The following is an 11,959-nucleotide window of genomic DNA, read 5'->3' on the forward strand; positions in this document are numbered from 1 at the left end:
CTTTTTGGTCTTAATATAAGGTTAGGCAAAAGGTTAGCATTGTGGTTAAGGTTAGGTTTAAAATCACAATTAAAGAAAATATATATTTTAGAAATAGGTGGGGTTTACGGCTGTGGTAACTAGTGACAACCATATTTATTCCAAGTTTAGTTTGTAAACTGTTTGTCACCATATTTGTTTGGTACTTTACATCTGTCTCATTTTAACAGACCGTGTACTGCACTGAGATGTGAGTTAGTGGATGATAAATTCTCAACAAAGATGTATAATTTATAGAGGTGTTTTTAATTGCTTATTATACATTCACATGATAATAGTAACAGACATAAAAACCAATGCAAACTCAAACGTTCCTCCAGACCATCCTCTATCTGTGCACCATTTCCCCTGTCAAATTGACAGATTAGTTGGTGGCCAATATTCAGGGCATTCAAGAAAATAATTTCATACTCTAATTCAATTTATTTTATTTATTTACATTTACAGTGTGCACATTTGTGTTGTATATGGATGGAGTTGTTTTTTTAAAAGGCTCAATGCAGTCAAAATGTATATCATATTGTACAACAGCTGATGGACCTAATACTGTAAAAGTGTGAAACAATTTGATCAGTGTTATTTCCTGATAGCTGCTGGTTGAAAATACAATCAAAACAGGGCCTTCTAATCAGCAGGTTTGCATGTGCGGGAATTTCGGCTTTCCATGGGGGCATCACCATGCGGTAAATTAATGAATAGACCAATAACAAAGACAGTTCCAAACCTCCCTGCCAATGACAGCTAGTTCTCAATTTTTCCCTACCCACTCACACTGCCTTCAGACAGTCTTAGCAAAAGTCTTGCTTGAGAATAATTTTTTACCTAAAAAGCTATTTTGCCCATTTGAAAGGAAATCTATTACAGTAAGGTACTTAAATTGTTACCCAGAAATGATTTGATATTGATATAAAACGGCTGCATCGGGCTTTAAATAACCAATACTTACTGAGTTATATGGTGTGATAACACTAGATACTGTAATAAATTCATTGTCAGACAGAAGTTCAAGTTGGAGTCCTTCAGCCTGCAAGCCTTTCAAAGCAAGCAGCAGGACAAAGACACTACTTCAGACAAGGCGTTCATCTCTTACCCCCTGAATCCCATAGCCAGAATGACTGACAATCTCTGAAAACTGCCATGATGTTCAATTAGAAATCTCTCCAAATAACCCCACAGTTCTTCTTTTGCCACTGCTGTGCTTTAGACAGGCCTCTACGATGCTCATTAAATCAGCTATAGGATGGAGTCAGGAGTGGCTACTGGAGGGGAGAGGGTGAGAGGAATGTCTGTAGAGTCAGTAGTTTCCATTGGACTCAGCCTTGGGCAACTTCCTCTTGCTCATCCTTCACCTGGGAAAGTACATGAAATTCATCTTGTGAAATCGAGAATTGGACCTACAGGCAATCATGAATCATCTCAAATTCTGCAAGTTATTTTGTACAGGGTACAAACCTGCTCTACCCCTTCCACTTCAGGGACATAGAACTGCAACATATTCTGGATGCCACTCTTCAGTGTGACCATGGAGCTGGGGCAACTGGTGCAGGAGCCCTGCAGCTTCAGCTTCACAATGCCATCCTCAAAGCCACAATACAGGACATCTCCACCATCCTCCTGCACTGTGGGCCTGGGGGAAACCACATGAGTTAAGACTTTAATTCATACCGATACCGCAATGAGCAGAGACACTTCTGACAACAGGGAGGGAGATGTCAGAAAAGGGCTATGTACAACTACTGTAATAATACCTGATTCGGGTGTCCAGAAGCTCTTTGATCATAGCAATTACCTCATCATCATCATCTGAGGGTGCTGTAAAGACAAAGGGAACAGTTCATGCAAACATATACTTACAGTACTTATAACATTTAACATAGGAAATAGATGCAACAATCTTTAATATTTGGACATTGACCAAGTTATTATTATTTTAGCTGTCTACCACAGCATATTCTGAGTTGAAATTAAGTAATGAATATGAGCTGAAGACTTGAGTGCAGACTTTCAGCTTCAATTTGAGGGTATTTACATCCAAATCGGGTGAACGGTGTAGGAATTACAGCACTTTTTATATGTGGTCACCCCCCTTTTTAAGGGACCAAAAGTAATTGGACAATTGGCTGCTCAGCTGTTCCATGGCCAGATGTGTGTTACTCCCTCATTAGTTCATTTACAAGTAAGCAGATAAAAGGTCTAGAGTTGATTTCAAGTGTGGCATTTGCATTTGGAATCTGTTGCTGTTAACCCTCAATATGAAGTCCAAAGAGCTGTCAATGCCAGTGAAGCAAGCCATCCTTAGGCTGAAAAATCAAAACAAACCCATCAGAGAGATAGCACAAACATTAGGTGTGGCCAAATCAACTATTTGGTACATTCTTAAAAAGAAAGAACGCACTGGTAAGCTCAGGAACACCAAAAGGCCCGGAAGACCACGGAAAACAACTGTGGTGGATGACAGAAGAATTCCTTCCCTGGTGAAGAAAAACCCCTTCACAACAGTTGGCCAGATCAAGAACACCCTCCAGGAGGTAGGCGTATCTGTGTCAAAGTCAACAATCAAGAGAAGACTTCACCAGAGTAAATACTGAGGGTTTACCACAAGATGTAAACCATTGGTAAGCCTCAAAAACAGGAAGACCAGATTTGCCAAAAAACATCTAAAAAAAGCCTGTACAGTTCTGGAACAACATCCTATGGACAGATGAGACCAAGATCAACTTGTACCAGTATGATGGGAAGAGAAGAGTATGGAGAAGGGAAGGAACTGCTCATGATCCGAAGCATACCACCTCATCTGTGAAGCATGGTGGAGGTAGTGTTATGGCGTGGGCATGTATGGCTGCCAATGGAACTGGTTCCCTTGTATTCATTGATGATGTGACTGCTGACAAAAGCAGCAGGATGAATTCAGAATTGTTAGGGCTATATTATCTGCTCAGATTCAGCCAAATGCTTCAAAACTCATTGGACGGCGCATCACAGTGCAGATGGACAATGACCCGAAGCATTCTGCGAAAGCAACCCAATACTTATTTAAGGCAAAGAAGTGGAATGTTCTGCAATGGCCAAGTCAATCACCTGACCTGAATCCAATTGAGCATGCATTTCACTTGCTGAAGGCAAAACGCCCCAAGAACAATCAGGAACTGAAGACAGCTGCAGTAAAGGCCTGGCAGAGCATCACCAGGGAAGAAACCCAGCATCTGGTGATGTCTATGGGTTCCAGACTTAAGGCAGTAATTGACTGCAAAGGATTTGCAACCAAGTATTAAAACTCACAATTTAATTTCTGATTATGTTAGTTTGTCCAATTACTTCTGAACCCCTAAAATTGGGGGGCTATGTATAAAAATGGTTGTAATTCCTACATGGTACATACAATAATTTTGACAAAACCCTTAAATTAAAGATGAAAGTCTACACTTGAAGCACATCTTGATTGTTTCCTTTCAAATCCATTGTGGTGGCGTACAGAGCCAAAATGATGCAAATTGTGTCACTGTCCAAATACTTATATACACTGTCTGTGTGTGTGTGTGTGTGTGTGTATATACAGTACCAGTCAAAAGTTTGGACACCTACTCATTCCAGGGTTTTTCTTTATTTTTACTATTTTCTACATTGTAGAATAATAGTGAAGACATCAAAACTATGAAATAACACATATGGAATCATGTAGTAACCAAAATAGTGTTAAACAAATCAAAATATATTTTATATTTGACATTCTTCAAAGTAGCCACCCTTTGCCTTGATGACAGCTTCGCACACTCTTGGCATTCTCCCAACCAGCTTCATGAGGTAGTCACCTGGAATGCATTTCAATTAACAGGTGTGCCTTGTTAAAAGTTAATTTGTGAAATTTATTTCCTTCTTAATGCGTTTCAGCCAATCAGTTGTGTTGTGACAAGGGGGTGGTATACAGAAGATAGTCCTATTTGGTAAAAGACCAAGTCCATATTATGGCAAGAACAGCTCAAATATGCAAAGAGAAACGACAGTCCATCATTACTTTAAGACATGAAGGTCAGTCACTACGGAACATTTCAAGAATATCAAGTTTCTTCAAGTGCAGTCACAAAAACCATCAAGCGCTATGATGAAACTGGCTCTCATGAGGACCGCCACAGGAAAGGAAGACCCAGAGTTACCTCTGCTGCAGAGGATAAGTTAATTAGAGTTACCTGCCTCAGAAATTGCAGTCCAAATAAATGCTTCAGAGTTCAAGTAACAGACATCTAAACATCAACTGTTCAGAGGAGACTGCATGAGTCAGGCCTTCATGGTCGAATTGCTGCAAAGAAACCACTAATAAAAGGACACCAATAAGAAGAGACTTGCTTGGGCCAAGAAACACAAGCAATGGACATTAGACCGGTGGAAATCTGTCCTTTGGTCTGAGTCTAAATTTGAGATTTTTGGTTCCAACCAAAATGCAGAGTATGTGAACGGATGATCTCCGCTTGTGTGGTTCCCACCGTTAAGCATGGAAGAGGAGGTGTGATGGTGCTTTGCTGGTGACACTGTCTGTGATTTAGTTAGAATTCAAGGCACACTTAACCAGCATGGCTACCACAGCATTCTGCAGCAATACGCCATCCCTTCTGATTTGCGCTTAGTGGGACTATAATTTATTTTTCAACAGAATAATGACCCAACACACCTCCAGGCTGTGTAAGGGCTATTTGAACAAGAAGGAGAGTGATGGAGTGCTGCATCAGATGACCTGGCCTCCACAATCACCCGACCTCAACCCAATTGTGATGGTTTGGAATGAGTTGGACTGCAGAGTGAAGGAAAAGCAGCCAACAAGTACTGTATACACAGACACACACTTCTGAAATTGATACCCTTGATAAAGATAAACCCACCACACCCTGAGTACCAACCAGCTGAAGAGAGTTATCTCCCTAATTGTTTTCCCCATGCCCTATATGAACTTTCCCATTCCCTTTGTGAATATTTTGAAGAAGGCCATTGAAGGCCAAAATGTCAATATTTTAAACTTGTCTAATAAAACTACTACGTTTTAATGGTGAGCGAGAGTTGTGCCTTTTCCTGTCCAATAATGATAATAATAATAAGGCCTCCTGTAGCTCAGTTGGTAGAGCATGGCGCTTGCAATGCCAGGGTTGTGGGTTCGATTCCCACGGGGGTCCAGTATGAAGAATGTATGCATTCACTAACTGTAAGTCGCTCTGGATAAGAGCGTCTGCTAAATGACTAAAATGTAAATGTATAAAATAAAAAATAATAATACTGAGCTAGATTTTTTGGGGGAAATTATATTATTTTATATTAATACAATTGCTCCAAAAAAAAATTGGCAGGGGTCAAAATTATCGACACCCCTAAAGATTCGTATAAACAAAGTTTAGTATTATGTCTCATATTCCTAGCACGCAATGACTACATCAAGCTTGTGACTCAACAAACATTTTGGATGCATTTTCAGTTAGTTTTGGCTGTGTTTCAAATTATTTTGTGCCGAATAGAAATTAATGGTAAATAATGTAGCGTCATTTTGGAGCCACTTTTATTGTAAATAAGAATAGAATACGTTTCTAAACACTTCTACATTAATGTGGATGCTACCATGGTTGTGGAAACTCCTGAATGAATCGTGAATAATGACGAGTGAGAAAGTTACAGCGGGTCAAATATCATACCCCCAAGACATGCTAACCTTCCCTGTTTTTGATAATGGTGAGAGGTTAGCATGTCTTGGGGTTAGGGTCTTTGAACCACTGTAACTTTCTCAATCATCATTATTCACAATTCATTCTTATCCGTAATCATGGTAGCATCCACATTAATGTAGAAGTGTTTAGAAACATATTCATGTTTGTCATGAGGGCGACTAAGCGTTTTGATGTGTATAAACAGTGTGCTACACACCCATTTCCAATACGTAGCTAGCTAACGTTAACTAGCCAGATAGACATTGCTAGCTACTTGATTGACAGTTTATCACGCCATAATTCCTGTCATTGATGTTACCGCTTGGTATGATGTCACGTTATACTCTATACTAGAATTAATTCGCGAACATTGGCCTTTTTTTCAGGTTACAAACTAGTTAGCGACGAGACTGACAAAATGCACGCACTACGCAAGTCACACTGTATTATTAATTGACTTGCTCGAATATATAGACCACTTCTGGTACTGATGATAGACAGTGATTATCACACATTGATTTGAACGAGGTACGAGTTCAATAAGGGGACATGCTAACCTCTCATAATTACCAATAATAAGGGAGGTTCGCATGTCTTGGGGGTATGATATTTGACCCTCTAACTTTCTCACATCATTATTCACGATTAATTCAGGATTATCCACATTAATGTAGTGTTTAGAAACATTCTATTTTCTTATTTACAATAAAAGTGACTCCAAAATGACAATGTATTATTTACCATTCATTGCTATTGGACACCAAATAGTCTGAAACACAACCAAAACCAACTGCAAATGCATCCAACAGGTTTGTAGAGTCACAAGCTTGATGTAGTCATTGCGTGCTAGGAATATGGGACCAAATTAACTTTTGACTACTTTATTTACAAGAATCATTAGGGGTGTCAATCATTTTGACCTGTACCTTTTTGAAGAAAATAAGTATTTATTGTTTAACAAAATCTTTCTCCAAGCAATTGTTTTAGTATAAAATAGTTTTTAAAAATCCCCCCCCCCCCCTTTTTTGTGTGTGCATACAATATACATCAGCTCTTGAATTATTGATTTTATACAGTCATTATTGCTAAAGCCTATCCTATGTTAAGTGCATGTCTTGTAAAGCCTTAACCAGTGATTGTGTTTGCTTGTCTGTGTGTATGTTCCATGCCTGTATCTGCACGAGGGGTGTCCTCCTCATTGACAACAGGGAGTCCAGAGGTGAAAAAGTCCATAATAGCAGCAAACACATCAGGTTTGATTAACTTCCATTCCAGATCTATATCTGTCTGAATAAGAAGACAGAAACAGAGCAATTCTCATCATTTCTAAGCCATGAATTGGTCATTTTTCTTACTTTTTAACTCTGCATTGTCGGGAAAGGGCTCGTAAGTAAGCATTTCACAGTAAAGTCTACACCTGTTGTATTCGGCGCATGTGACAAATAACATTTGATTTAAATGACTGGAAATCTTACCTTGGTTATGGTAATGAAGTCAGGACCCAAAAAGACACCCTTGACACCATCGATTCTAAATAGCTGCCTGAAGAAATAATATGAAGTTACAATGTTGTTTTTACACTGCTGCTACTTGCTGTTTATTATCTATGCATAGTCACTTTACCCCTACCTACATGTCCAAATTACCTCGACTAACCTGTACCCCCGTACATTGACTCAGTACCGGTACTCCCTGTATATAACCTCATTGTTATTCTATTGTGTAATTTTTTCTTTAGTTTATTTAGTAAATATTTTCTTAACTTTATTTTCTTAAAACGGCATTGTTGGTTAAGGGCTTGTAAGTATGCATTTCACAGTAAGGTCTACACCTGTTGTATTCAGCGCATGTGACAAATAACATTTGATTTGTTGCCCAAGATAAGTTAGGGCTGTAACAAGATCTCTATCAGACTGCTTGTTTTTTTCCAAATGTGTAAAAAAGTTATATCCCATATCGGGAGGAATGGTTTCAGTAGCCTAAGTTATTAACCTAGCGAGGGGTGAGCAATAGGCTTCCCGGGGTGCAGCAAAATCCATTGTTCCTTGTTCGAGGACCATGCGACCAGGCAGAAACTTCAAGCTGTTTGGGTTGGGAGTGTCTTGAGTCTGAATGAACATGGTCCTTGCTGGAAAGAGAGGGGCACAATATTGTCAAAATCATTTGCGCTATTGTGGTGCTACAACACATTTTATATAGCTTCTGCAAAATGGAGACATTTCCAGTGCCTTCAGAAAGTATTCATACCAATTGACTTATTCCAAACTTTGTGTTTCCTCACTCATCTACACACAATACCCCACAATGACAAAGTGAAAATATGTTTCTAGGAATCTTTGCAAATGTATTGAAAATGAAATACAGAAACATCTAATTTACATACAGTACCAGTCAAAAGTTTGGACACCTACTCATTCCAGGGTTTTTCTTTATTTTTACTATTTTCTACATTGTAGAATAATAGTGAAGACATCAAAACTATGAAATAACACATATGGAATCATGTAGTAAGCAAAAAAGTGTTAAACAAATCAAAATATATTTTATATTTGACATTCTTCAAAGTAGCCACCCTTTGCCTTGACAGCTTTGCACACTCTTGGCATTCTCTCAACCAGCTTCATGAGGTAGTCACCTGGAATGCATTTCAATTAACAGGTGTGCCTTGTTAAAAGTTAATTTGTGGAATTTCTTTCCTTCTTAATGCATTTGAGCCAATCAGTTGTGTTGAGACAAGGTAGGGGTGGTATACAGAAGATAGCCTTATTTGGTAAAAGACCAAGTCCATATTTGTGGTCCTCTGTAGCTCAATTGGTAGAGCATGGCACTTGTAACGCCAGGGTAGTGGGTTCAATCCCCGGGACCACCTATACGTAAAAATTTATGCACACATGACTGTAAGTCGCTTTGGATAAAAGCGTCTGCTAAATGGCATATTATTATATTATTATATATTATGGCAAGAACAGCTCAAATAAGCAAAGAGAAACGACAGTCGATCATTACTTTAAGACATGAAGGTTAGTCAACACAGAAAAATTCAAGAACTTTGAAGGTTTCTTCAATTGCAGTCGCAAACACCATCAAGCGCTATGATGAAACTGGCTCTCATGAGGACCGCCACAGGAAAGGAAGACCCAGAGTTACCTCTGCTGCAGAGGATAAATTCATTAGAGTTACCTGCCTCAGAAATTGCAGTCCAAATAAATGCATCACAGAGTTCAAGTCACATACACATAAACATTAACTGTTCAGAGGAGACTGCGTGAATCAGGCCTTCATGGTCGAATTGCTGCAAAGAAACCACTACTAAAAGGACACCAATAAGAAGAGACTTGCTTGGGCCAAGAAACACGAGCAATGGACATTAGACTGGTGGAAATATGTCGTTTGGTCTGAGTCCAAATTTGAGATTTTTGGTTCCAACCAAAATGCAGAGTATGTGAACGGATGATCTCCACTTGTGTGGTTCCCACATTGAAGCATGGAAGAGGTGGTATGATGGTGCTTTGCTGGTGACACTGTCGGTGATTTAGTTAGAATTCAAGGCACACTTAACCAGCATGGCTACCACAGCATTCTGCAGCGATACGCCATCCCATCTGGTTTGCGCTTAGTGGGACTATCATTTGTTTTTCAACAGGACAATGACCCAACATACCTCCAGGCTGTGTAAGGGCTATTTTACCAAGGAGAGTGGAGTGCTGCATCAGATGACCTGGCCTCCACAATCCCCCAACCTCAACCCAATTGAGATGGTTTGGGATGAGTTGGACCACAGAGTGAAGGAAAAGCAGCCAAAAGTGCTCAGCATATGTGGGAACTCCTTCAAGACTGTTGGAAAAGCATTCCAGGTGAAGCTGGTTGAGAGAATGCCAAGAGTTTGCAAAGCTGTCATCAAGGCAAAGGGTGGCTACTTTGAAGAATCTAAAATATATTTTGATTTGTTTAACACTTTTTGGTTACTACATGATTCCATGTGTTATTTCATAGTTTTGATGTTTTCACTATTATTCAACAATTTATTCAGTAGGTGTGTCCAAACTTTTGACTGGTACTGTAAGTATTCACACCTGAGTCAATGCACCTTTGGCAGCAATTACAGCTGTGAGTCTAAGAATTTTCCACACCTGGATTGTACAACATTTGCCCATTATTCTTTTCAAAATTCTTCAAGCTCTGTCAAATTGGTTGTTGATCATTGCTAGACAACCATTTTTAGGTCTTGCCATAGATTTTCAAGTAGATTTAAGTCAAAACTGTAACTCTGCCACTGGAACATTCACTGTCTTCTTGGTAAGCAAATCTAGTGTAGATTTGGCCTTGTGTTTTAGCATATTGCCCTGATGAAAGGTGAATTCATTTCACAAACACAACACTTTGTATTCAGGACAAAAGGTTATTACTTGTAGTGCCTTGTTGCAAACAGGATGCATGTTTTGTAATATTTTTTATTCTGTACAGGCTTCCTTTTCACTGTCAATTAGGCTAATGTGGAGTAACTACAATGTTGTTGACCCATCCTCAGTTCTATCACAGCCATTAAACTAACTGTTTCAAAGTCACCATTGGCCTCATGGTGAAATTAATTTTGAAAAACATAATTACACTTCGATATTATAAGGTATGGATCTTCAATTCCGGTCCTGGAGGGCTGAAACACCTCTGTTTTTCATCCTCTCCTTCTAATCTGGGGCTAATTCAAACCTGGGACACCAGGTGAGTGCAATTAACTACAAGGTAGAAATAAAAAACAGAAGTGTTTCGGCCCTCCAGGACCGGAATTGAAGAATCCTGTTATAGGGCATTATGTGTAGGCCAGTGACAAAACAAATCTCTATTTAATCAATTTTAAATTCAGGCTGTAACACAAAATGAGGAAAAAGTCAAAGGGCATGAAAACTTTCTGAAGGCAATGTAAATACACACTTTACATGGTTTTCATGCCTACCACAAACAACTGAAAATGGTGGCAGTGACCATCTCCTTGTGACACCAATGTTGAGTGGAGTCCAATGCAGTCCAGCATACTGATATGCACGCACAGCAAGGCTTAAGAAAAAAAAACATTTTGAGCAGGTTAAGATAGGATAAGAATTGGGTAAATTGATCACCACGATCAACCAGGCTAAATAAAAACAATCAGTCACGCTAGATTGTAGATAATCTGATTAGTCACATGATGTAACAACATTTTGGAGTACAGCATGCTGAAAATGAACAATTCAATTTGATGAAATAGTGTGCAGAAATGTTACTTCCAAAAACCCATTATGAAAATATTCCTGTGATCAAACTCCCACTGCATCATTATGTGCTTACTGGGCTGGTGTATTTTCCCCCAGTGAGAGGCAAGCTGAGCCACTAGTTAGCTATAAATAATAATGTTCTATTAAACCAGTTCAATTATATTGTAACTGTTATAACTTTTAACTGGAGATGGAGCTACAATAATCACGTTAGCTCAAGTCTGATATCTGCGTCAGACCTCGGCTTGGCTTATGAAACAGTTAAGAGCAAGCTAGCTATCTAGCTAGCTAACGTTAGCTAGCTGCTTAGTTACTAATTAGTTGACGCAAACATGCATTCCTAAAGCTTAATAGATATCTTCAGTACTCAACAAATCCACAGAGAGGACAACTTACGGACTTGAAATTCTTAGAGAAATACCCAACAACCTCCCGACCTGCCTGTAAGTCGCCATGTTTGTGATGTTTATAAACTGACGCAATTTCCGTAAAATCTGCAGGGCTGAATCGTCGTCTTCTTCTTCTTCGCGGTTGGAAACCAACTTTAAGGTGCATTACCGCCACCAACTAGACTGGAGCGTGGACCAGAGACAGTGAAGGTCTAAATCCTACCCAATAATCTCGTCTCCCTAAGGAAACGAAATGCATAACTACATCCCCTGAAGATTCCCACAGTAGTCACTTAATCCTGGCTCTTCAACCCCATTTATCCTAAAATCTAATAACAATCGCTCCCTTTCTCTCACTGAAATAGAACATGTTCCACTGTCTCCATCTTTCTTTTTTTGTCATTTAGCAGACGCTCTTATCCAGAGCGACTTACAGTTAGAGTGCCTACATTTTCATACTGGCCCCCGTGGGAATCGAACCCACAACCCGTTGCAAGCGCCATGCTCTACCAACTGAGCTACACGGGGCCATCCTCCTGACAATGATCACACCTCCCAGTCGGATGTTTCCCCACCACTTTCAATGTACTATTTAGCCTAG

General features: G+C 39.4%; 1 protein-coding gene across 1 annotated transcript; it reads right to left on the reverse strand.

Annotated features, from left to right (window-relative positions):
• Positions 1-264: 264 nt before the first annotated feature.
• Positions 265-11,448, reverse strand: nfu1 (NFU1 iron-sulfur cluster scaffold homolog). Its single transcript, XM_084177033.1, has 8 exons — positions 11,366-11,448; positions 10,672-10,772; positions 7,713-7,848; positions 7,196-7,262; positions 6,890-7,007; positions 1,788-1,851; positions 1,492-1,666; positions 265-1,388 (listed from the first exon to the last, which is right to left on the reverse strand). Exons 1-8 carry the CDS (start codon positions 11,422-11,424, stop codon positions 1,353-1,355), a joined length of 756 nt encoding a protein of 251 aa, XP_084033159.1. The 5' UTR covers positions 11,425-11,448; the 3' UTR covers positions 265-1,352.
• Positions 11,449-11,959: the final 511 nt, after the last annotated feature.

The sequence above is a fragment of the Coregonus lavaretus genome (genome assembly GCF_964263955.1).
Source record: "Coregonus lavaretus genome assembly, chromosome: 14".
In the NCBI taxonomy this organism is placed as follows: domain Eukaryota; kingdom Metazoa; phylum Chordata; class Actinopteri; order Salmoniformes; family Salmonidae; genus Coregonus; species Coregonus lavaretus.